The following is a 27,867-nucleotide window of genomic DNA, read 5'->3' on the forward strand; positions in this document are numbered from 1 at the left end:
AAAGCCAATATAATGAAATAGTAGAGATAAAAAAAAAACGCAATTGTGGATTTTTATTAACCTTTTTTTTGTTATTTCCCCTTTAAGGGGGCGTGTCCTATGCCTACATGTGTTTGCTAGTAGGTGTCCCTCATTTCCATCTCAAAATGTTGGGAGGTAGGTGGCTGGCCAAAGACCAGAACACTTTTTGTGATTCGGCACTGCGTCTCTTTAACTGACAATTGCGCGGTTGTGCGACGTGTCTCCCAAACAAAATTGATATCCTTTTTTTCCCACAAACAGAGCTTTCTTTTGGTGGTATTTGATTACCTCTGCAGTTTAAATTTTTTGTACTATACACAAAAAAAAAGAGTGACAATTTTGAAAAAAAAAACACATTATTTTTTACCTTTTTGCTATAATAAATATCCCCAAAAAAATATATAATTTTTTTTTTCCCTCAGTTTAGGCCGATATGTATTCTTCTACATATTCTTGATTTAAAAAAAATCACAATAAGCAAAAGTTATAGCGTCTACAAAATAAGGGATAGTTTTATGTAATTTTTATAATTTTTTTTGTTCTTACTAGTAATGGCGGCGATCAGCAATTTTTATTGTGACTGCGACATTGTGGCGGACACATCGGACACTTTTGCTGCTATTTTGGGACCAGTCACATTTATACAGCGATCAGTGCGATTAAAAATGCATTGATTACTGTGTAAATGTGACTGGCAGTGAAGGGGTTAACACTAGGCGGTGCTGCAGGGGTTAAGTGTGTCCTAGGGAGCGATTCTAACTGTGGGGAGGATGAGCTCCAGCGTGTTTGCACACTCCACGTGCAGAGGCCGATAGGAAGTCGGCGCATCGCTGCGCTAATCACAGGCAGTGAGACATTGTTCCGATGCGCGGCTGCAGAGATCGGGCAATTTTTCACTCCCTGTGATTAGCGCAGCGCTGCGCCAACTTCCTAGCGGCCTCTGCACGTGGAGTGCGCGAGCACGCCGGAGCTGATCCTTACACGTCACTGATCAGCGCCCCCAATTACATGGAGAGCTGATCAGTGACAGTGTCACTAGGCAGAACAGGGAGATGCTTGTTTACATTAGCATCTCCCCATTTTTCCTCTCGCGGGTAGACCCCGCTGTCTGACTCACGGCGGGCACGCGCACCCCCCCCCCGCTAGCCAAGCCTTTGCGAGATCACGTACAATAACGTGATTTCGTGCAGCGGAGCCAGCCTGCCGCAGTAAAACTGCGGCGGCTGGTCCTCAAGCGGTTAAGGTGGAAAAAAAAACGCGAGGGTTTCCAACCCCTCTAATGCTGGCCATACACGGTTAGAATATTGTTCAGAAAAAAACGTTTGCAAATTGTAAAATTTGTCGAACGTGCATGCGAGAACGCCAACATTGTATCAATAGATGTCGCCCAATATTCAACATATTAGCGATCATTAACAACATAAATAGTACAATTGTCCTCGATCGATTATATAAGCAGCGAAAATTATGTAACAAGGATTTGACCTTTGAGAATCCTCCTACGGAAACCCGTTAGGTATTTTTGCCGTGCACGATACATCTGTCGTTGGAGGTGTTGCAATAGTCGTGGATTGTAGCCTCCCCATCACCCCCTAATTACTTACCCTGAACTTCAATCTAATATTTTCTTTTTGCCATTGTGAACAAAAAGTCAAAAAATAAAAAAGATCTGTTTGTTTCCTGGTTGAAATTACTTCCGGGGTTAGATTTTAACATGCGCTGCCGATTTTTCGAACTATTTTCCTTCGATTACACTACTAACCGTTCGAAAATCAATCGTTTTTGCGGAAAAAACCCAACACGTTGGGTTTTATTTATTTTTTTCGCCACAAAATTTGCATTTCGAGAATCGAAATGTAACCACTAACGTTTCGAATGTCGAACGATCGAGTGTAGCGGACATTTTTCCGAACTATATTCTAGATTCGATTTTAACATGCGCATGCGCTGTCGATTTTTCAAACAATTTTCGTTCGATTACACTACTAATCGTTCGTAAATCAATCGTTTTTGCGGGGAAAAAAAACACGTTGGGGTTTTTTTTTTTTTTTTTCAGCACAAAATTTGCATTTTCGAGAATCGAAATGTAACCACGAACGTTTCGAATGTCGAAACGATCGAGCGTAGCGGACGTTTTTTCCGAACGATATTCTAACCTTGTATGGCCAGCATTAGGCTGGCCATACATTATACAATTTTCCGAACAACGTTCTTTAGATTTACCTTCAACTATGTAGCGCGAGGGCCTGGCTACTTGGATACAATTGAAAGTTTTGTCCTCATATTTTCGGTAAATCTAAAGGAAATTTGTACGAGAAAATTGAACATGTATGGCCAACCTTAGATACAAAAAACTTTTACCTGTAAATCCACTTTAAGTTTCGACTGAGTCAACACATTTGCAGTAATGATGGAAACCTGGAGACAATTTTTTAAATTACAAAGAAAAGATGTGGTGTGAGTCATAGAGAGAGTTGAAGGGCTTTCTCATTGCCTGGAAGCTTTCCTCATACCACTACACAAAGTGTGCAGCTGGGAAGGTGTGTCTGGTTGTCACCGAGGATCCAGTTTAGCACTTGGGCTGTGTTTTGTGATGTGGTGAGGGGATTCTATAGCTGGGCAGAAGGGAGGAACCAAAGGGAGGGTCTCAAATCAAGTCTGACTTGTCTGAAAGAGGAGCTCCAGGCTGTTCCTAAGCTGAGCATTTTTTTTTTTCTACTAGCAACTCAACACCAGGCTACATAAAGCATTGACTATTGTCACCAAGAGGAACGTAACAATGAAGACTTTTCCTTTGCTGCTGGTCGTGCTGCTTGTGGTGAGTAGCGAGCAACGTTTTTCCTTCACGGTTCACGGTAGGGGGGTTATTTACTAAAGGCAAATCCGCTTTGCGCTACAAGTGCAATCGCTGTAGATCTGAGGGGAAGATCTGAAACGAGGGGAAGCTCTGCTGATTTTATCGTCCAATCACGTGCAAGCAAAAAAGCAGTTTTTTATTTTCCTTGCATGTCCCCCTCGGATCTACAGCGACTTCACTTCCAACTGCACTTGTAGTGCAAAGTGGATTTGCTTTTAGTAATGAACCCCCTTTGTGTAGCATGTAGGAGCTGCGTGTTATTGTAACGTTCAGTGTTCAGGATGGGCACCTTTATGTTACGGAGCAGATATTGAATATTTTAAATATCAACGACTATTATCTTGTGATTATGTAAAATCAATTGCCTATTGTTTAAAGTAAATGGTCATTTCTAGTCTCTGCACCTACTCTGAACGAGACGTGTGTATTGTTGACAATCTGTCTGTTTGTGTTCATGGATTTCAGAAAGTCAATACGCTATAGCGAGCTAAGGTTGGTGTCAGTGGTGCGTGCAGTAACTGCTTCTAATGTTACATGGCACGGTTAGTATTATCAGTTCCAGTTGTTTAACCACTACAGCCCCAGGAGGATTTACCCCCCTTCCGGACCAGACCACTTTTTGCGTTTCGGCACTGACAATTGCACGGTTGTGTGACGTGGCTCCCAAACAAAATTGGCGTTGTTTTTTTTTTTTTTTTTCCCACAAATAGAGCTTTCTTTTGGTGGTATTTGATCACCTTTGCGGTTTTTATTTTCTGCTAAACAAATTTAAAAAAAAGACACTACGTTATTTTTTTCTAAATTGTTTCTGTAACAAAATTTTGTAAATAAGTACGTTTTTTTTCTTTCACTGATGGGCACTGATAAGGCGACACTGATGGGCACCGATGAATAAGGATGAGCTCTGGCGTGTTCGCACACTCCACGTGCAGCGCCCCCCCCAGGAAATTGGTGCGGCGCTAATAACAGGCAGTGAGACATTGCCCCGATGTGCGGCTGCAGAGATCGGGAAATGTCTCACTGCCTGTGATTAGCACTTGGAGTGTGCGAACATGCGGAGCTCATTCCTACCAATGAGGTGGCACTGATATGCAGCATTGATGGATACACATAGGTGGCACTGAAAGGCGGCACTGATGCACAGGATGGATGGGCACTGATGTACACTAATGAATGGTACTGATGAGCATCACTGGCAGGCATTATTGTTTGGCATCTGTTGTGGGCACTGGCATCCATTGCGGGGCACTGATTGGCATCCCTGGTGGACATGGGTGGCATCCCTGATGGTCCTGGTTGTCCAGTGTGGGCATCAATCACCCCCTGTCAGAAGACTCTGACAGACACAAGTGAGGAAAAGCCGATCAATGGCTTTTCCTGTTTACACTGTGATCAGCTGTGATTGGACACGGCTGATCACGTGGTAAAGAGTCTCCGTCAGATAGAGTTGCGATGTGTCTTTGTATGACGTCCGGTTTACCACTTTGCCAACTTAATTTTGCTATATGGCGGGCAGCAAGTGTGTAAAAGCAAACGTTTTTTTTTTTTTTTTCCCCTTCTGGTTGGAGTGAAGAGCGATTAGAACCCCTGCCAGGTTTTTATTGTTGTCTGTGTCTCCGTTCGGGAGAATTAGCCTCTCTATTTGTCATGTTTAGCATTATCCATTGCAAGTGAACCTAAAAGAGGATCCCATGTTTTGGATTGACATCAGAACACTAATAGCGGGGAAATATTTCAATGGGGACACCAGTTGTAATGATCCTGGGATTTTCACACTTTGGATGTATTTGCTTTCACTTCCTGTTTTAGTTATGAGACAGGAAGTGAAGGGAAATTTCCCCAATGGGACACAGATGGCAGAAAAATGACGGGGGTTATACCCCTACTCCTATCTGAAAGTTTTGCCTCTAGTTACACTTTAAGATATTAATGATGCAAACTTTTGAGATAACGTAGATACTTTCGTCGGGCTTTATACAGTTATACAAGGGTATGGCTTAAACTCAAAACTTTCAGAAATGGATCAGATAAAAGATTAAATAATAATAAGCTAATCCAAAAGAGAATAGTGAATTGGCAGTACAGAAAAAATAATACACACACAGTTTAATCAATTTTTCCTTTCCCGAGTCCTAGTTCAATGCAGGTGAAGTGGTACTGTAGTACTGTGTGGCAGTTCTCATAGTGTGTGTATGGTATTAGAGGAAGCATGTTCTTTGACCTCCCTATTAGCATGGAATGCAGAATGAGGCGAGGCATTCCCAGAAGCCATAGAGAAAGAATCGCAGGAGTCCTTTTTCTTCTTCTGTTCCAGGTCACATGGTAATCAAGCTTAGTAAGCACTAAGACTGGCCATACACCTATAGATTATCTGCAGATTTTCTATGGTCAGATGGAAAAAGTGGAACAAATTCCTCCATCTATGCTTAACTGTGTGGATGGAGGAATCTCCCACTGGCCCGAGCTTCCATATCTAGCTAGTTGGCCTCGCTGGCTCTCACACTACCTTAAAGCGGGATTCCACCCTAAAGTGGAACCTCCGCTGATCGGATCCCTCCCCCCCTCCGGTGTCACAATTGGCACCTTTCAGGGGGGAGGGGGGTGGAGATACCTGTCAAAGACAGGTATTTTCACCCACTTCCGGGCATAGACTCCCACGGGAGTCTACGCCATTTCCTGCCCTGCCGCGCTGTCTGCTGAGACACACACGGGTCCCAGTGACAGCGCAGAGATTTCCTATTGCGCGGCGCGGCTCGTGCATGCGCAGTAGGGAACCGGGAAGTGAAGCCGATTCGCTTCGATTCCTGATTCCCTCACCTAGAATGGTGACTACAGCAGCCGAGAGCCGAGCGATCGATCGGCCTCGGCTGCCGGCATCGCTGGAACCCGGGACAGGTGAGTGTTCATTTATTAAAAGTCAGCAGCTGTAGTATTTATAGCTGCTGGCTTTTAATATATTTTTTTTTGGTGGAATCCCTCTTTAAAATTTTGATTGGGTGCAGGCATTTTTTAAGTTGAGAGCCAGCGGGGCCGACTAGCAAGATACTGAAGCTTGGCCCAGTGGGAGATTCCTCCATCCACACAGTTTAGCATACATGGAGAAATCTGTATATCATACAAGGAAGCTTTTGCACAGTAGACCATTCAAACAGAAAGTATTCTCATATCTAATTTCCTACATTTCCCAGAAAGGGGATTATTCCCAATCATTCCTTTATACCCCAGTGGCCAAATGCACATCCAGAACCCAGCCCTGGTGTATAGATGGCCTGAAATCATATAGCCATTTATTTCAACTGGCATACAGCTGTTTCAGGCTTCTTTTGCCATCATATGTGCCGTGTATGGAAACTATGGCTCCAATGTAGTAGACTTCAGTAAGCAAGTGTAACAAGAAACAAAGATTTTGTATATTTTGTCTTGGGTTGCGTACATGGACAAATGTCAGGAAACCCATGCGACTAAAAAAAAACAAAAAAAAAAAAATACATTTTTTTTTTACAGCCAACTCTAAAGCAGAACTTCACCAAAAGGGGTATGTTCCACTTGTTTGCATCCCCCCTCCACTGCCAGATTTTGGCACTTTTTCGGGGAGGGAGTAGGTACTTGGTTTTTCACAAGTACCCGCTCCCTCTTCTAGTCAGATGTGCCGTAGCGATCTGAACCGGAGTTTCTGCCCTTTTCCCTTCAGCCTTCTGGGGCACATCACTGGTCCCACAAGGCTTCACTGCCAGTTTCCCTTACTTAAGATGTCAATGCCTACACTCAAAGCAGATTTACGAGTCGGCTTGGGTGAGGACTTTGCTGGATAACCGGACAGGTAAATGTCCTTATATTAAAAGTCCGCAGCTACAGTTTTTGTAGCTGTTGACCTTTCATTTTTTTGGGGCGCCTCTTTAACTTTTTGGAGGCTAAACAATTGTAATCAGTGACTGTTTAAAGGGTAATTTCATCCAAAAGGGGAAGTTCTGACCCCCCCCATCATGTTTGGGGTCCCGCCCTGACCACAACTTCTTGGGACACATCACAGTTCAAGGAGGCTGCAGTACTATTCGGATTGCACAGCAGGTTTCGGGCATGCGCAGTGGGGTGCCAGATGTAGGCACCACCTGCTGCCCTCAGTAAACATGCTGGCGTTGAGAAAACGGAGAGCTGGCAAAGAGCCGGCCCAGGTGAGGACACTGCTGGACCCCCGGACAGGTATGGGTCCTTTTTATTAAAGGTCAGCAGCTACAGTATTTGTATAGTTTTTATAAACTGAATAACCTCCTCCTTTAAAGAGGAAGTAAACCTGATGGGTTTACTATCTCTTTCATTCCCTGCAAAGGTAAAGCATAATGGACTACTATAATAGTACGGTAGTCCATTATGTGTCAGTTACCTGACACAGGAGCCAGCGAAGTCACCGCTGTCCCCTATAGTTCCGAGCGTCCATCTTCTTGGTGGGTCTCGCTGCTCCACCGCTGCCATTCGCCGGAGCAGCGATGACGTCACTCCCGCGCATGCGCACTGGAGCCGACACTCGCGGTATATCGCTGCGATCTGCGGCTTACCCAGTGCGCCTGCGCATGCGCCGTAGACAGCGGTGGCTGTCTTCAGGTCAATATCTCCTAAACTGTATAGGTTTAGGAGATATTTCTTGGACCTACAGGTAAGCCTTAATCTAGGCTTACCTGTAGGTCAAAGTGGTTTGTAAGGGTTTTTTAAGGTAACCGTGTGTCCTAAAACTGGTATTTCAGTATTGGATAGATGTCAGCTTATTGACTCACCTGCTATTTTTTTTTTTTTATGTATTTCTTGATTGTTTTATTCGCAAACCATATTGGTTTGCATGCATACTAGCTCATTATGCCTTTGTCTTGCGGGGTGTGTTTTTTTTATTTTTTATTTTTTTTATTTTTTTTTTCTTATTTATTATTTTTTTTTTTTAGAGGGTTTACTTCCTCTTTAATCTGGCCATACACCATAAAATGTTCTTATTCAATTTTCTTTAGATCTACCTTCACCTATGTAGTACAAGGGCCTGCCTGATTGTATACAAATTCAAAGTGTTTAGGTTTGACCTCATATTATATGGTTTTGGTAAATCTAAAGAAAAGTTGTGCAAGAAAATTGTATAATGTATGGCCAACCTTAATATCCTGAAGATATTCAATAGTTATCAGAAACGGATAGCAAATAATCACTCCTATTGGGTATTTTCATACTGTAGTTATGCTATTATACTAAATGGAGTGTATGATTTGAATTAATTCAAATAGCTACCTACTTTTAATCGGTCAGGCATATTCTGGTAATAAAGAATGCTTCATGTATAGCTGTCTTTACTGCAGTTTTCCAGGGAATCCCATTTAGGTAATTACCACCTGCAACTCTTGGCTTTAAAGAATAGCCTCTGGAGCCGATGACATACATAGCAGATTAAAGTGACTTGTTATGTTCTGACATGTTGTAATTCGATTTTTGATATGGCCGAAATAAAAGCTTATCACACGTTTCAATTAAAAAAGGATAACTTTCTCCTTTAGGACAAAGTAGTAATAACACGTATGACATTCTTATACTGTAAATATACTGTAAATATATGTGTTTTATTCAACAAAATGAGAAATGAGGGTGATAGATATTCATTGTTACTTATTTCTTTTTTTCCATGGTGTTTGAAAACCTGTTTGTTTCACTTCATAACCAATTGTTCTTATTTTATCCTGATCTAAGAATAAAGCGTTCTTTTCAGATCCTTTTATAGAAAAAAATAAAATAAATACACAAATGATAAAACAGGAATATGTTTATATTAATTTTTCAAGGTTGGTGCAACTAGCTAATCATCATTTTTTGTTGTAGACGTTAAGCGAGGGGTGCTCAACATTTTGGTGTTTTGGTAACCAGTCACAGGCCACAATGAGCTATGGACTTTTATCACCATCCAAACCTCAAATGTAAACAAGCCCTTACTGTCCTGAGCCCCCCCATAAGGCTGCCTTTACACTGATGTGCTGCGTTTTACCTGGACCGCGGTTGTAGCACAGTGCACCAACTGCTTATCTACGGCTTGGCTGCACTGAGCTTTGAGCCTTGTACGTACGATCGGATTGTTGCCCAACAAAACCGTGGACTTTTGTCTGAAGGGTGTTGGCTCAAACTTGTCTTGCATACAAACGGCAATGAATTGTTGGCCAACAAATACGAATGTAGTGGTGTACTATGTTGTTTTTCAGCTCTTTAGCATCACCATTTGGGCTCCTTCTGCTAATTTCGTGTTAGAAGTTTGGTGAGTGTTGATTCGCGCTTTTCATTGTGTGCTTTTCAGTTCGTTTCTGAACGGCCGTTCGTCAACCAGACATATTGTGGAATCAGAGGCGATAACGCATTATTTATCATTGGCCTTGGAGTTATTGCTTTGACATAATTTTTTTGGTTGAATAATGATTTGATTTGGTATATTTACTATATTTTTGGATGCATAGAATGCACTTTTTGGTTAAGTTCTATTGGCAGATAGCATGTCTAATTTTATTTGTTTTTTCTTTTTTTTTAATGCACAATGAAAAAATTGTGGAGAATAATACTTGGCTATGTGTTTTACTTCAAATGACAGTTTGGGAGTAGGTAGTTACATTTACAAAAAATACAATGTAAAATTTTGTTCAAGTATCGTTGAATTGTTCTCCTAATGCCGCGTACACACAACCAGAGTTTCCGGCAGACTGGACCCGAAGGGATTAGTCCGTCGGACAATCCAATCATGTGTGGGTTAGTCCGATCGTTTATGGGGGAAAAAAAAATCAGATGGACCTAGAAATAGAACATGTTTCAAATCTATCCGATGGACTCAATTCCGACGGACTAAAATCTGGAAAACCGCTCGTCTGTATGCTGGTCCGTCGGGACCAAATATGACACAAGGGAAGCTATTGGCTACTGGCTATTGAACTTCCTTGTTTAGTCCCGTTTACGTCATCATGTTCAAAACGAACGGACTTACGAACAGACTTGGTCGTTCGTGTGTGGCCAAGTCTTTTCGTTCGGAAAGTCAGTCGGGAAAACCATTGGACCTAGTCTGTTGGAAAGTCCGGTCGTGTGTACGAGGCATTAACCAGTTGCCGACCAGCGCACGACGATGTACGTCGACAGAATGGCACGGGCAGGCAAATGGGCGTACATGTACATCCCTTTAAATTTGCCGCCCTGCCATCGGGAGCGCGCCACCGGCGGCGCGCTCCTGCGCTGGTCGGGACCCCCGTGAGTCCGCTCGCGGGACCCGCGGACTCGATCGCCGCGGGCATCCCCACGATCGTCTCACGGAGCGGCCGAATGGAGAAGTGCCGTTGTAAACAACATTTCTCCATTCTGCCTAGCAACTAGTGACGCTGATCTCTGCTCCATGTGATTGGAGCAAAGATCAGTGTTCACTAAATGAAAGCCCAACCCCCCCACAGTTAGTAACACACCCCTAGGAACACTTAACCCCTACACTGCCACCCACTGGTTAACCCCTTCACTGCCAGTGTCATTTACACAGGAATCACTGCATTTATATAGCAGTGATTACTGTATAAATGACAATGGTCCCAAAAATGTGTCAAAAATGTCCGATGGGTCCCCCACAATGTTGCAGTCACAATAAAAATCGCTGATCGCCGCCATTACTAGTAAAAAAAAAAAAAAAAATATTAATAAAAATGCTATAAAACTATCCCTATTTCCTATTTTGTAAACGCTATAACTTTTGCGCAGACCAATCAATCGCTAATTGCGATTTTTTTTTTATTTTTTTTTTTTTTACCAAAAATATGTAGAAGAATACGTATCGGCCTAAACTGAGGGAAAAAAATGTTTTTTTTATATATTTTTGGGGGATATTTATTATAACAAAAAGTAAAAAATAATGCGTTTTTTTTCAAAATTGTCGCTCTATTTTTGTTTATAGCGCAAAAAATAAAAACCACAGGGGTGATCAAATACCACCGAAAGAAAGCTCTATTTGTGGGAAAAAAAGGACGTCAATTTTGTTTGGGAGCCACGTCGCACGACCGCGCAATTGTCAGTTAAAGCGACGCAGTGCCGAATCACAAAAAGTGGTCTGGTCTTTGACCAGCAAATTGGTCCGGTCTGAAAGTGGTTAAACAACCACACTGTCCTTTTGGAGAGCAGCCTGTGTTTCTGCTGTGGTTACTTGTGGGTTTTTCTTTGTATTCTGGGCAATTCTTCCACCAGTTGTGGCTGCAATCTTTCTTGGTCTAACTGACCTTGGCTTGGTATCAAAAGCGCCTTGAATTTTCCACTTCTTCTTAAGCGATTGAACAGTACTGACTGGCATAGTCAAGAATTTGGATATCTTTTTATATCCCTTTTTCCATCTTTGTAAAGTTTCATTACCTTGTTACGCAGGTCTTTTGTCTTCTTTTCTACCTCCTCGTGGCTCAGTGTCTAGCCTGCTTGGCTCATCCATGTGAGAGCTAACAAACTTGTGATTTTAAAATCCACAAATGTGGGAAATTAACCTTTTTAATTGCCATTTTAACGTGTGTGTGTGTGTGTGTGTGTGTGTGTGTGTGTGTGTGTGTGTGTGTGTGCGCGCGCGCCACCTTCTGTGTCTGTACCGAAACCAAACATTCCAGGGTATGTAAACATTTTATCAGAGTCATTTGGTTGATTTCTGTTATGATTTAAAAAGGATCCAAAAAACGATGTGATAATAAATGGCTTCATGTGATTGCTATCCTTAAGACAGTGTTTTTTTTTTTTTTGTTTTGTTTTTTGGAATGATCAGTCATATTTTCAATATTAATGCCAAAATTTCACAATTTCTGCCAGGGTATACAAACTTTTGAGCATGACTGTACCTTACCGAGTAACTGAACACTTGGTCCATAACAAGGCTGCAGGAGAATAATCCGGTACATCAATATGTGGAAGAACACGACATTCCCCTCTATGTGGTGTTTATTGCATATGCAACAGCTAATAGAGCGGCGTCACATAGGGGGTGCAGGGAGTGTACAGAGACTTCCATTTGCTCAGTGTACCCAGGAATCTCAGGTGGGCTAGTAGGAAAGATGGGTACAGTAGAGGAGCACAGGGAAAGAGCCTAATGCCCCGTAAACACGAGAGGAATATCCATTGGAAAAATCTTGGATAATTTTTCCAACGGAATTCCGCTCAAGCTTGGCTTGCATACACAGGGTCACACAAGTTCTCTGAACTTTCAACCGTCAAGAACGCGGTGACGTACAACACTACTACGAGCCGAGAAAATTAAGTTCAATGCTTCCGAGCATGCGTAGGAATTTTGTGCATCGGAATTTCTAATCGGAACTTTTTACGACCGAAAAATAGAGGACCTGCTCTATTCCGCAAGCAAAAGTCCGATGGAGCATACACAGGGTCATATTTTCTGAACAAAAGCTCTCATCAGACTTTTGCTGGCGGAATTTCCGATCGTGTGTACGTGGCATAATACTTTACCTAGTATTGGCAAAATTAGGCTCAATTTTTGGCTTTTACCAGCGGCATACTGTAATAATCAAAGACCATGGATTACAATTCCCGGATTTTACTTATTATAAGTGAAATAATGGCAGGTCCCATTGTTGCTGAGAGCAGAAACCCGCAACAGTGCAGACTAGCTTGCTTTGTTCACTGTTCTCAGGACAAGGGATGTCTTCTTTTGACAGGTTGTCAGTGCGTGTCATCTTTTTGTCTGTTACATGTATAAAGGTTAAATGGCAGTTGAATTACCACAGATTGACAGAGGATATATATTCTGACATCATTGTTGGCGACAAGAGAAGCATTACGCTAAAGAGTTCAGTAACTCGCCCTATGTCAGGTAAGGGCTTGACATGTACGACATCAAAGTAAATGAATGATTTGCTGCGTCTAATGACGGTGACAGTAAAATCATCCTATTTTAAGGGACATTTTCTGTGCTCCAGGCTCTTCTTGTGTTTTATAGGAAGAACAGACACCCAAAACTATTTGTGACTGCAAAATATATTGTTACATTGATTTTTATTTATTTTTTTGAGCATTATTATTATTATTAAAAAAAATATATAATCATTTTTTATTTTTTTTAACTAGACTTTTTGTTGTCGTATGTCCGTGATTGGTACATCATGTTAGATCAAGCTCATGTTACATCAAGCTCAACATGTTATAATCCTACTGTACAATCTCCTTTAGAGTCATTGAAATGAATATATTGAGTGTGATGGGCTTTAGATTGTGTGCATTTTGGGGCACACAGCCCCAATCTACTTTAGTCCCCAGGCCTTTTCACATCCTAAATCCATTAAGCCCCGTACACACGAGAGGACTTATGTCCGACAGACTTCCGAAGGAGTTCCGTCGGAGTTCTGCTGGAATTCCGACGGAGTTCTGACAGACTTTTCGGCTGAGCGGACTTGGCCACACACGATCACACTAAACTCCGACGGATTCAAACGTGATGACGTACGACTGGATTCGAATAAGGAAGTTCATAGCCAGTAGCCAATAGCTGGCCTAGCGTCGGTTTTAGTCGTCGGAGTAGCATACACACGAGCGAATTTTTCGAAGGGACCGGGTCCGGCGGAGTTCCTTCGGAAAAATTTGAAGCATGTTCCATATTCTAAAGTCCTTCGGACTTTGGCGAGTCAAAAGTCCGTTGCAGCCCACACACGATCGAATAGTCTGACGGACTCAGTCCGTCGGACTTTGGATGTTGAAAAGTCCGCTCGTGTGTACGCGGCATTAGAGTCCCTTTTGAGAGATTTTTTTTTTTTTTTTTTTTCAGTTTGGCATTGAGGTAAGTTTACTAAAGGCAAATAGACTGTGCATTTTGCAAGTGTAGATGCAAGGGCATTTGCTCTAGAACTTAGTAAATGAGTTGAAACTTCACTTTGAAAACAATACCCATTCAGCATTTTTGCTGACAGATGATTGGATGATGGAAGTCAGCAAAGCTTCCTCTCATTTTCTAAGCCCCGGCGCAAATTCCCTCGCAGAGCGAGTACACAGTCTATTTGCCTTTAATAAATCAACCTCATGTCTTTAAGGCTCCTTTCACATGGGGCTGTCCGTTTTTTACTCCTCCGCTTGCTCAGTGGGGATCGCTCTGTTGATCCTCGGTGAGCCAGCGGATGACAAGTCTGTCTCTGCACTCTCTCTGCACACACACACACATGCACACACAGAGATGTGTATATATGTGTGTATATATATATATATATATATATATATATATATATATATATATATATATATATATATATATATATATATATATATATATAATATACAGCCTTTTTAAAACTTGTCAGCTGCAGCTCTGTACCTTATTCTCCATGCTGGGTACTGCACTCTAGGGGGAGGCTCAGAGCAGCACACACTGCTAGATGCCTCTCCTTTGCTTTCACTTTCACAGTAAACAGCGTGCCCGAGCTCCTGCACAGCCGATTTACACATGGGCAGAGGAGCCATATGCAGCCACTGCTGTGGAGAGCGGGACTTTACAGCGAGACCCCACAGGCTGACTGCAGCATGGGTGAGGAGGAGAGAGTAAAGATGGAATGACACCCCGGTGATGGGCGGCACCGGGGGCAGGGCCAACCCAGAAGGCCCCGTCCCATTTTCTGCCCCAGTATCGGTGAAAATTCTCTTTCGGCTTTTTGCCGAAAGGGCCATTTTCAGCCGATTTGTTTCGGCGGCCGAAATTTCAGTGCATCCCTAGTCTCTGAGAGATCCTGTACATGGCACTGCAGTTGCCAGTTGATGTAGCTTGATAGACAACATGTGCATAGGCAAGTTACATATGTGGACAGCTTTTACACTGGATGCCTGCATACTTAGATGTGTCTCTTTTAATTATCAACCATGTGAGTTGCTAAATGTTGTACCTTCGTTAAATGTAACCATATTGCTACACTTAGAGGCGCCTTTCTTCTCTTTTATACTCTGTATTGATGCGACTCGTATATCAAGTCCAAAATTTATTTAAAAAAAATTGGCTTGTCTTGCAAAACTCTCTCAATCCTTGGTTTTACTTACTTTATATAATACCTTCCTATCTATTTGCTAATGCTAACAGCATAAGGAATACAAATTAATGTTAAATCCATGCAGGTGGCCCTGATACAAAATCTTGTTAATCAGAGATGTCATGGACAATCGTGCATACAGTACACCTCTCACCTGAGCTAGGGCATATGCAGTTCTCAGGCATTGACTGATGGCGCCTGACTTCAAAGTTAACATTTACCTTGGTAGTAAACAGTGGAAGCAGTCGGGTAAAATGCCCAATTTACACAACCACCTAGCTTAGAACCAGAAACCTAATGAAACGTAGTGTTAAGCTGGCCATACATGCATGGATCAAAATTTGGCTGGTTCAGCAGGTAATGTGGCTGTTTCAAGATGCACAATAAAGAGGCACTTGAAGAAAGATGGGCTGCATGGTCGAGTCGCCAGAAGAAAGCCATTACTACACAAATGCCACAAAGTATCCCGCTTTACGCCACACAGCACAGAGACAAGCCTCAAACCTTCTGGCACAAAGTCATTTGGAGTGATGAGACCAAAATGTAGCTTTTTGGTCACAACCATAAACACTACATTTGGAGAGGAGTCAACAAGGCCTATGATGAAAGGTACACCATTCCTACTGTGAAACACGAAGGAGAATTGCTGATGTTTTGGGGATGTGTGAGCTACAAAGGCACAGGAAATTTGGTCAAAATTGATGGCAAGATGAATGCAGTATGTGATCAAAAAATACTGGAGGAACATTTGCATTCATCAGCCAGGAAGCTGCACATGGGACTTACTTGGACATTCCAACGACAGCGATCCAAAACACAAGGCCACGTCGACCTGTCATTGGCTGCAGCAGAATAAAGTCAAGGTTCTGGAGTGGCCATCTCAGTCTCTTGACCTCAATGTCATTGAGCCACTCTGGGGAGATCTCAAACATGCAGTTCATACAAGACAGACCAAGAATTTATAGTAACTGGAGGCTTTTTGCCAAGAGGAATGGGCAGCTTTACCATCTGAGAGGATAAAGAGCCTCATCCACAAATGCCACAAAAGACTTCAAGCTGTCAATGATATTAAAGGGGGCAATACACGGTATTAAGAACTGGGGTATGTAACCTTTTGATCAGGGTAATTTGGGTATTTTCTGTTGTCATTATGAATTAAAAAGAGTAAACATAGTTGATTGATAATAAATGGCTTCAGTCAAACACTAACCATGAGTGTCACTACTGAACATTGTATATACTATAATTGTCTTAGCCTACCCGAGTGATGTGATGTATTTCATATAAAGTCCCAATGTCCCCTATTTTCCCCCTTTTCTTTTAACTAACCATGAGTGAAAGAAAAGTTTATCATTCATATTCTCTGAAAAATGGCCAAGAAATCATAAATTCTGCCAGGGTATGTAAACTTATGAGCACAACTGTATATCAAAAATATTTTAGTGTGTAACAGGTGCTTTCATGTGATCTGCAGAGCACTGTACAGTATGATAGCGGGTTGCAGTGCCTTGGTTCTTTATAACTCTCTTACTTTATAAATCATTAAAATTTACTATAGAGAGTCATCCCAACTATGACAGTTGCTTGGATTAAAAAATGATTTAGAGGATTAGATTGGCACACTAATCGAGACCAAAACTTGTTATAACAGCCAAATGTTCTTGTTCTACTAATAACAAGCTGTAACCGAGATGTAACTGTAATTATACCCACAAATGCTGTTTTATTAGGTGCTTTAGGGTAAATCCACATTGATGCATCCTCTGTGCCCACATTCTGTCAGAAGCAGGAGAGTTCTAACCACAATTGCGGAAGTGGTGAAGTGTTAAGATGGCACAGACAACCAGGGCACATTTGTATGATCTCTGTGCTTTTTTTTCCCCTCAGATCTGTTAATTGATACAAATTTTGGTGTGAAAGGATTAAGGTTTCCGTTCACATCTAGGTGTTTTTGGGCGGTTTCTTTTCTGCTCTAAGCCTCAGCTCTAAAAACGCCAAACAAGACAAATCCCATTCATTTCAATGGCCCCTGTTCACATCTGAGAGTTCTGTCGCCTAAAGCAAAAGGCAAAACTCAAAAAAATACAGGTGCTTCTTTCTTGGCAGATTGCAGGCGTTTTTCATTCTTTTTACATTGGTGACTGTTTGACTTGTACAAAATTGCACCACTTTCTGCCTGAAAACAATACGCTCAGGTGTGAACAGAGCCTAATGTCATGTACACACGATCGGAAATCCTGCCAGCAAAAGTCCGATGTGAAGTTTTGGCCAGAAAATGCGACCGTGTGTAAGCTCCTTCGGACTTTTTCTAGTAGAATTCCAGCCAGCAAAACATTGAGAGCAGGTTCTCTAATTTTCGGTCAGAAAAAATTCCAATCAGAAATACCGTTCGTCTGTGCAAATTCCGACACGAAAAGTTCCTACGCATGCTCGGAAACAATTCGACGCATGCTCGGAAGCCTTGAACTTAATTTTCTCGGCTCGTCGTAGTGTTGTACGTCACCGCGTTCTTGGTGGTCGAAAGTTCAGAGAACTTTTGAGTGACCATGTGTATGCAAGCCAAGCTTGAGTTCAATTCCGTCTGAAAAACCATACAAGTTTTTTCCGACGGAAAATCCGCTCATGCGTATGGTGTATAAGGCTGCATTCACACCTGTGTTTTCACCTCTTAAAACGCCCTAACAATGCCCAACAAGCAAAATCCTATTCATTTCAATGGCACCTATTCACCTCTGAGTGTTTTTATCAACTGAAGAAAAATGCCTTAGGCCACTTACACACACATTTGTCCTATGACGAAGTCGTTCTCCATGATTTCCAATGACTACCATTACTATTAGTACGACTTAAAGTTGTGCTGACTTCAAAGGAGTCCCTGCATTACTTTGGTCCGAGTTTAATGTGAGTTACACAGGCATTCCCTGAAATTGCGGCAAAAATCACGAGACTTTAAAGCCGCAAAAGTGTGAAAGGGGAAAGAGCATGAGCTTCTTTGCTTCAATGTCCTATCTTGTTTGCTATCGCATCCAATATATTTTCTAGGCTGCATTTACACCTGAGTATTTTTAGCTCATAAAATGCTCGTAAAAATGCATGAAAAACACCCAACAAGCAAAATCCCATTAATTTTAATTGGACCTGTTCAAATCTTAGCGTTTTGTCACCTGAAGCAAAACGCATGAAAAACGGCTAAAAACAAAACAAAATGAGCTTCTTTGGGGCCTATTACATGCGTTTTTCTTGAGGTCACCAATGTAAAATGTATATGTGTGTGTAAATGTTTTTGCCGTGATTTTGCACAGGTCAGCAATGTAAAAAGCAGAAAAATGCCTGTAATCTGCCCCAAAGAACTCCTCCTCGTCCTCCTCCTCATCCTCGTCCTTCTCATATATTGGATGCGATATTGAAGCACATTTCCAGTAATCCAGCGACTTTCATTTAACAAAGGGTTTAGAATAGTTTTGTGCATATTGTGCCTCTAAATAGTTGGATGATCTGCGCTCAGGTTATCACAAAAACAAAATGCAACAAGTAGTCCCAGCTTCCGATCTCCAATATATTAAACTGACAGCAAAAAGATGTCCCAGCAAGGCGGGGCGGGGGGGGGATATCCTGCAGCTTCCTGATCCAACCAAAGCTCAAAGACAAGAAATCAGGAGCATGGGATCCCATTTAAAAACCAAAGTAACATTTGATACTATAATAAAATCACACTTCCAAGGCAATTGTACATAAGCAAGAGGTGTAGAAACCGAGATGTAACATTACCCAGCCTGTACGCACCTCATGATCCCAAAGGTGGCTACAAGAGACCTGCTATGCTTAATCCTAAAAAAAAACGCTAATACCATCGTCCGCCACCACAGTTCAAACCTGGCTTAGCTATATGTCCAGCTACAGGGTGGTGGCAACATGTTTCTAAGGTAATTCCTTCTTTGTCAAACCTGACCTCCTCCTCATGGTAATGGAAGGTTTTTATAGAATCGGGATGGGACTGCCTGTACACAATCTTGATACAAGATAAAACCTAAACGTGAAACAAATATGATGCTCTAAGCCACCTGTGCAACATCAATAATATAATATACACCAAGGTCCATGTGCAGTATTATTGCACATGGACCTTAGTGTAGATCAGTGATCATCAACCCTGTCCTCAGGGCCCACGAACAGGCCAGGTTTTATGTATTGCCTTGAGGGAGATGCAGACTAGAATACTGCAATCACTGAGGAGCTAATTATATCACCTGTCATGTATTTTGGTTATCTTGCAAACCTGGCCTGCCTGTTAGTGGGCCCTGAGGACAGGAGTTGATGACCACTGGTGTAGATTATTGATTTTGTATAGGAGGAATAGCATATCACATTTGTTTCATACGTTGTGCATCTGCAATCCTGGACAGCTGACTGTAACGCTGTTGCAAACTTTTGCAATAATTTTATCATCGCAAAACACGCACACAGGGCTATAAATATATATATATATATATATATATATATATATATATATATATATATATATATTAGTGTATGTGTGCAATTTTTTATTTATTTTTTATATCAGCAACATGCTACTTTTTTAAAAACGAGCTGCTTCTTTTAAATAACTCGCGCTGCAGTGAAACGGTATGTTTTTTGTGAAATGTGTGTGTGTGTGTGTTTTTTTGTTTTTTTTGTTGTTGTATTATCTTGCTCTGTTGCAATTGTATTTATGTATTTAGGGAGACCTGTTTCTACCAATGTGTTGCGATATACAGTCTTGGAAAAGAAAAGTTATGCCTTCCCTATACAGATAAATGGAGGCCTTTTAAAAATGTAAAACATTTTGTTGCTGTTTTAAATTTCTTCCAGTGAAGGCAAGCTGTTACAGGTAAAAAAAACAGAAGAGTGACTTTTTAGGCTTTGTTATATTTCAGTGTGACATGGTTCAGCTTGTACCTGTGCTTTTAGTTGTTGTTTGTTTTTATTAGGGCTCCTATGGTGTTTTTCCAAGAAAAGTATCGGGGCTTGTTAACACTGGTATGGTTTTCCTCATAGTCCCTGCTAAAAAGAAAGCCAAAACAAAATGATGTGGCTATAGTTACATTTATTTATTTTTTTACTTTGTTTTTTAATCATGTACTTCCGCTTGCATTTTCCAAAACAAACTACAAAAAAACAATTGTCAGAATATTATTCATATTGTACAGGCTTTATATAACGCCAACAGTTTGCTCAGCACTTCACATATAAATAGGGTTTCCACCTTTTTTCTTCAAGCAAAACCCGAACAGTTTATTGGTCTAAGCCCTTGTACACACGGTCGTATATTCCGATGGACAATGTCCGATCGGACCGTGTTGTCGGATAATCCGACAGTGTGTGGGCTCCATCGGACTGTTTCCATCGGAGTATCCGACGGACCAAGTTTTCCAACTTGTCTATAAAATTTTCTGACAACCTGATCCAATCGGACTTTGTCCGATCATATGTAGAGAATTCCGATTGGACAAAGTGCCACGCATGCTCAGATCAAATTCCTAGACCACAGCTATTGGCTACTAGCCTGAACGTAGTCCCGTCCTAACGAAATAACGTCATCACGTTAAGTATGATCGGATTTTCGAACTTTGTCCGACCGTGTGTATGCAACAGTTATGAGATCTGAGATCTGAGATATGAAATATGAGATCTGAGTTCTTTTTGACCCCAAATCTCATATTTAAGAGGTCCTGTTGTACTTTTTTTTTTCTATTACAAGGGATGTTTACATTCCTTGTAATAGGAATAAAAGTGACACTTATTTATTTTTATACGGTTTAAAAAAAAAAAAATTATATATATATATTTCAACACGCCTTGTCCCGCCGAGCTCCCGTGCAGAAGCGAATGCATATGTGAGTAGCGCCTGCATATGAAAACTGTGTTCAAACCACACATGTGAGGTATCTCCGCGATCAGTAGAGCAAAAGCAATAATTCTAGCCCTAGACCTCCTCTGTAACTTAAAACATTCATCCTGTAGAATTTTTTTTTTTAAATGTTGCCTATGGAGATTTTTAAGGGTAAAAGTTTGTCGCCATTCCACGAGCGGGTGCAATTTTGAAGCATGACATGTTTGGTATCAATTTACTTTGCGTAACATTATCTTTCACAATATAAAAAAAAATTGGGCTAAGTTTACTGTTTTTTTTATTTTTTTTTTTTATTTAAAAAAAAAGTGTATTTTTTCCAAAAAACAGCTTGCTTGTAAGACCGCTGCGCAAATGCAGTGTGACAGAAATGTATTGCAACGGCCGCCATTTTATTCTCTAGGGTATTTTATTTATATATATATATATATATATATATATATATATATATATATATATATATATGTGTGTGTATATGTATATATATATATATATATATATATATATATATATATATATATATATATATATATGTATGTATGTTTGGGGGTTCTAAGTAATTTTCTAGCACAGTGGTCATCAACTCCTGTCCTCAGGAGCCACTAACAGGCCAGGTTTGCAAGATACTTGAAATCCATCACAGATGGTATAATTTGCTGCTCAGTGATTGCAGTATTCTGGTCTACATCTCCCCAAGGTAATACATAAAACCTGGCCTGTTAGTGGGCCCTGAGGACAGGGCTGATGACCACTGTTCTAGCAAAAAAAATGTTTTAACTTGTAAACAACACATCTCAAAAAGAGTCTCGGTCCTTAAGTGCTTAAAAGGACAGGCTAATTTGCTAAGTGTGCATGGCACCATTATTGTTTCAGGCCTCCACTCCCCAAATTCCTTTTTATTGCTTTTCTTTCAGAGAGATCAGATACAAACAGGGAAAAAAAATCCCCTCACAGGCTTGTCACCCCTCCCCCACTACCATTCCTCTTGACGGTCTTTGTTGACATCCTCACACATTAAAACAAAACCAATTTCCTCATCCACACATTCGATAGAAATGCGTTAGTCCCCCCTCCCCCTAGTGTGTCACGGTGTCCTGACAGTGGTCCCCCGATACCATCACAATACAGTGATAAGTGTTGCTGCAGATTGGCTTATTGAGCAAAAAGTGCCAACAAGCTAGTTCTATCGATCAATTTCCAATGATTGTCAGCAGCCATACATAGATCGAAAATCAGCCGAACCCTGACAAATTTTGGTGAATTTCGATCCATGTATGTCCAGCTTATTCGTACATTATTTGTAGATTTCTAAATACTGATACAATGTAGTGTACATAATGCAAGGCATAGTGCTGCACCTACCAAATAGATATCCATTGCTTTGTCAATAACGTTTCTATCTTTTTAATAGTATCTGCCAAATGAACACAGAAACGTTACGTAATATAACTAGAGTGTATATATGTGTGTGTGTGTATGTGTGTGTGTGTGTGTGTATATATATATATATATATATATATATATATAATCTCTATATATAATATAGTATGTATACACGTCTATTACTTTTACTGTTCTAATTTTTTTTTATGTTTGTGTGTATGTGTGTATATATATATATATATATATATATATATATATATATATATATATATATATATATATATATATATATATATATATATATATATATATATATATATATATATATATATATATATATATATATTACTTTTACTTTTCATATATATATATATATATATATATATATATATATATATATATATATATATATATATTAAAAAAAATTTTTTTTTTTTTTGCATTTTCTAGATTTGTAAACATTTTGTGTCATTATAATGGCATTCGGGACGGCCATCATTTTATACCACCAGGTAGAAGTAAATTTGTAGGAACTTGTCTCTAGCCCTAAGCAAGCCACACCTAATGGTAATACCAAGCAGTACTATCTAATGACAAAAAGTAGCCTTAAGCTTCTGAGAATAAGTTATCATTCCTAGGAAAGAAAAACAAATAAAATATGAGTCTTAGAAACTTATGTGACTTATATAGTGGCATCAATAGTCCTTTCTTTTTCAGATGAAGAGAGCCTTAAGGCAGCCCTTATACAGATTAATATAACGACCATTTCTACATAGTCTGTTCATGAGTTGCTGCAGACAAAAGATGTCTCGCTCATAGCCCCTTGTACATACGGTCAGACATTCCGACGGAAACTGTCCGATCGGACCGTGTTGTCGGATAATCCGACCATGTGTGGGCTTCATCTGACTTTTTCCGTCAGAATGTCCGACCAACAAAGTTTGAGATCTGGATATAAAAAAATTTCCGACAACATGATCTGATCGGACTTTGTCCGATCGGAATTCTCTACAAACGATCGGACAAAGTGCCACGCATGCTCAGATCAAATTCCTAGATCAAAGCTATTGGCTACTAACCTGAACGTAGTCCCATCATCACTTTAGGAACGATTGGATTTTCTGACAACTTTGTCCGACCGGGTGTATGCAACACAAGTTTCGGACACAATCCTTCGGAAAAAATCTGACTGATTTTTTTTGTCGGAATGTCTGACTGTGTACAAGGGCTAAGGCCTCGTGTACACTGCTGCTGGTAAATGGACCAAAAAAATGCCCAACTGCCCCTGAACTCTGTTATCTTATCAGTACATGTACACGGGGTCGCTTATAGTCGTTTCTAGGCAGTTGTGTTTAGAGGCTTTTTTGTAACACAAAAGAATGCATTTAGAAGCTGAGTTTAGAGGCATTTCAAACGCAACCAAAGGCGGCTACCGGCGTTTAGGTGAATTTTCATCTAGTAGAGCTTTTAAAGGGAAACATTTTATTTATTACTTTTGAGCCTGGAAAATGCTAACACACCAAAAACTCAATTATCACCTTATGCAAGCTTGATATACCATGTGATATTCCCCTCATCAGACAATTATTCTGTACAATACACAACTTGCATTACTTGATGGGGGTGTGTGTGTGTATATGTATATGTGTGTATATTATATTAGAGCTGCATGATTTTCTGGCCAAAATGAGAATCACAATATTTTTTTTTTTGCTTAGAATAAAAAGATCACGATTCTCGTGATGTAAAATCATTCACATTATACAAAAAAGGCTAACTTTTCTGGTTAGTGGTTTTTATTTTTTTTTATTTTATTTTTTTTATTCATTAAGCCATTTTTTAAAAAAAAAATGCCACCTGGGTGGGTATGATTATTATTTATTTATTTTTGCTACTCCCAAACTTCTTCTCTTTTTAATCCCAATTGACAGACAGCTCAGTCTGCTTATATGTGGAGCATCAACATTGAATTCCTTCAGGCACTATACACTTCACTAGGCAAGAAAAGACATCGGAGTGACCACCTATGATTACATGGGCTCTGAGAGTAAACTGATATGTTAGAATACCCTGAAAATAAAGAAATGAGGAAAAAAAAAAAAAAAAAAATATATATATATATATATATATATATATATATATTAGAGCTGCACAATTCTGGCCAAAATAAGATTATTATTATTATTATTTTTTGCTTAGAATAAAAAGATCACGATTCTTGCGGCGTAAAATCTTTCACATTATACAACAAAAAATTGGGCTGACTTTTTTTTTAAATTTATTCATTAAACTGTAATTTGTTTCTCAAAAAAATGACATTTGAACGACTTCTGCGCAAATACAGCATGACATAAAATATTGCAACAACCACCATTTTATTCTCTAGGGTCTCTATCTATCTATATAATCTTTGGGGGTTCTAAGTTATTTTCTAGCAAAAAAAGATTTTTGACCTGAAACCAACAAATGTCTGAAAACGGTTTTATTGGTTTTTTTTTTAACATAAAGTTTATTTAATTTTAACAGACAGAATACTGATCACAGTAACGGTTTAGTGTTTAAGTGGTTAAACTTTTCTCATTTACACACCAAAGTTCATTCCTTTGATCTAAAGGACAAATCTGACAATGTTTATACTTAAGTTCCACTGTTAAAGAATGTTGTGATTCTTGGCAGACTGCCCGTTTTTTTTTTTTTTGTTGGTTTTCCCCTCTTTCTTTTCGTCTTCAGAGAGAATTTGCATGACAAGTCGTACCCCATGATTCCCAATGATAACCATTCATATCTGTGCAACTTCAAGTTGCACCAACTTCAAAGCAGTCCCTGTACTACTTTGGTCTGACTTTGTTGCGAGTTGCGGTCCATAGACCAAGTTTACACAGGCGTTCCCTGAAATTGCGGTCAAATTCCGTGACTTTTACATCGCAGCAGTGTGAAAGAGGCCTAAAGGTTGAAGCTTTATCTAAAATGATCATTGTAGTGTTTTACTTGGTCATTTAAAAATTCTTTTTCTAAATTGCAGATGTGCAGCTATATAAACATCATAATAATTTGCTAGATCCAGCAGCCTGCTGTGACATGTGGATGAGGCTCCAGCTGTTTTGGGCGCCTCTCTAGATGACAGTACAGATCACCTCCAGATTGTTGGAAGAACTTTTTTTTTTAAACAATTGATTTTTGTTCTCCAGTTGGCACCGCAGTTTTCTACAATCTTCCACTTTTGATTATTATTCATATTCTCCACACAGATGTGCACATATTGTATAATATCAATACAGGCTGTGAACCTGATTTTTATTTTCCTCTCATAATACTCAGAACCTTAGGAGGTGTTAAACTTTCTAATAGCGTGACATTCCACATTTTAGCGATTTTTTTTTTTTTTTTTTTTTTTTTTTTTTTTTTTTTTTTTTTTTTTCAGGTCTGAGAATTTCAGCAGAATCAAATATTCAATAATGAATTTAATTGCATATTGTTGAACTTGTACAGGAAAAAAAACTTTGTATATGTGATATACATGCAAATCTGTGTCCCAATCATGTATGTCTTTTTGGCATAACAAAGATATATATGTGTGCATTTGTCAGCTACCGAGAAAACGTTTCCGTTTTGACTGTATAAAAAACAAATAGACGCCGCATAAAGGATGCATGGTAAAGGCAAATATTTGCATGTAGACATTCCTTCTCACTGTGTTAGCTCTTCAAGGCCATTTTGCCTGTCTGTGTCTCCATTCTGTTTATTAATGGAGAAGGCGCTGGCATGAAATTCCAATAAAAAAGGTCCCCCCACACTGCAAGGGTTAAATGCTCGTTAACTGTAGTTGATGAGGAATAAGGTGTAAGGCTCAGTTCACATATATGCGAATCGGAATACAGCAAATGCTTAGGAGGTATTTACTGTACCTATAGGTAAGCCTTATTATATACCGTATTTATCAACGTATAACGTGCACCTTCATTTTAAGAGGGAAGATTCAGGGGAAAAAAGGTATCCTTTTAAATAAACAACTTTGAATTAAAATAAGAGTCAGTGCCCATCAATGCAGCCCGATTAGTGCCCATCTGCAGCCTCCTCATCTCCCATAAATGCAGCCCATCTCGTCAATGCCCATCTGCAGCCCATCTCGTCAATGCCCATCTGCAGCCCATCTCGTCAATGGCCCATCTGCAGCCCATCTCGTCAATGGCCCATCTGCAGCCCATCTCGTCAATGGCCCATCTGCAGCCCATCTCGTCAATGGCCCATCTGCAGCCCATCTCGTCAATGGCCCATCTGCAGCCCATCTCGTCAATGGCCCATCTGCAGCCCATCTCGTCAATGGCCCATCTGCAGCCCATCTCGTCAATGGCCCATCTGCAGCCCATCTCGTCAATGGCCCATCTGCAGCCCATCTCGTCAATGGCCCATCTCGTCAATGGCCCACCTGCAGCCCATCTCATCAATGGCCCACCTGCAGCCCATCTCATCAATGCAGCCTGATTAATGCCCACTTTTAGCCTCAATGCTCACCTGCAGCCTCACTATCTTTTATCAATGCAGCCTGAACAGTGCAGGAAATCGCAGAGCCGTCATCTCCTATTTACTTGGCTCTCACTCAACAGTCACACACACACACACACACACACACACACACACACACGTGGCGCTAAAGAGCTGAAAAACCACGTAGTACAACATCACTACCTTCGTGTTGGTTGGCTGACAATTCCTTGCCATTTGTATGCAAGACAAAATCCAGGCACACGCCTTCGGACAAAAGTCCGAGGTTATGTCTGCGGAAAATCCGATCGTGTCTACGAGGCTTTAGAGGCAAAAAGCTTACACTTTCATACATGAGGGCTTCTACCTAGAACTGTCTTTCTGCTGTATTTTTGTGAAACGCTGCTGGTAGATTATGTACAGGGGAACTGTACATTGTATTCTGTACAGAAATACCATATTTAGCGCCTCCAGCATTCACACAACTGATGAAGCACGTTCATGGAATGTGGGATATGTAGATGGCTTATTAATAGACACCGTTGTCATAACCTGTGGTGTCCGAGACCACAATGTGAATAAAAAGAAAAGCAGCTCTAAACTTCCAATCAACTACTGGCTACAACTGCCCTTAACCCTTTTGCTGCCAGAGCTGTTTTTGCCCTTCTTTTTTTCTTTTTTCACACATGTTGGGAAAAAAAACCCCAACATTTTAGGCCTGAAGACTACATAAAACCACAAAAAATATTTTCTGAAAGGAGACCCGCTAGATAATAGGGGTAGTTTTTTAATTTTTGATGTTAATGCAACATTTTTGTAAAAAATAGACAGTCAACTTTGGGGCACTCAAATATACAAAACACAAGCTACCCAGTTTTGTATTAAATATAAAAGATGAGGTTGCGCCGAGTAAATAGATGCCCAGCGTGTTAAAGTAATTGGACACATATGCTGGATTTGTGGTGTGTCTGTATCCTTGCTAAAATATGAATAGAATGTATTATTTATTACTCCTGAAGGGGACTTATAGGGCTTATTATCGTATTATTTTGTATATACTTTGTTGAACATATCATCTGTTGCTTGGATCCAATAAACGCTACGCTTTCTGGAGAGAAAAAAAAAAGCAAGGTTGCCTGGAGCTTGAATTCTATACCTGCTTCCTGTTTCCACTATAACTTCATATATTGTTTATTAATAATTTACAA

General features: G+C 40.2%; 1 protein-coding gene across 2 annotated transcripts in view; it reads left to right on the top strand.

The window, feature by feature from the left end:
• Positions 1-2,580: 2,580 nt before the first annotated feature.
• Positions 2,581-27,867, top strand: part of LOC143936004 (cadherin-like protein 26) — a 139,827-nt gene continuing 114,540 nt past the window's right edge. The window contains exon 1 of one of the 2 annotated variants that reach the window (XM_077460267.1): positions 2,581-2,839. In XM_077460267.1, coding sequence (XP_077316393.1) covers positions 2,801-2,839 — 39 coding nt within the window. In that variant the 5' untranslated portion in view covers positions 2,581-2,800. The remainder of the gene's footprint in view (positions 2,840-27,867) is intronic. The other variant, XM_077460266.1, reaches the window with a different exon arrangement.

The sequence above is a fragment of the Lithobates pipiens genome, unplaced genomic scaffold (genome assembly GCF_037356315.1).
Source record: "Lithobates pipiens isolate NorthernLeopardFrog02 unplaced genomic scaffold, aLitPip1_a1.2 Scaffold_28, whole genome shotgun sequence".
Classification (NCBI taxonomy): Eukaryota; Metazoa; Chordata; class Amphibia; order Anura; family Ranidae; genus Lithobates; species Lithobates pipiens.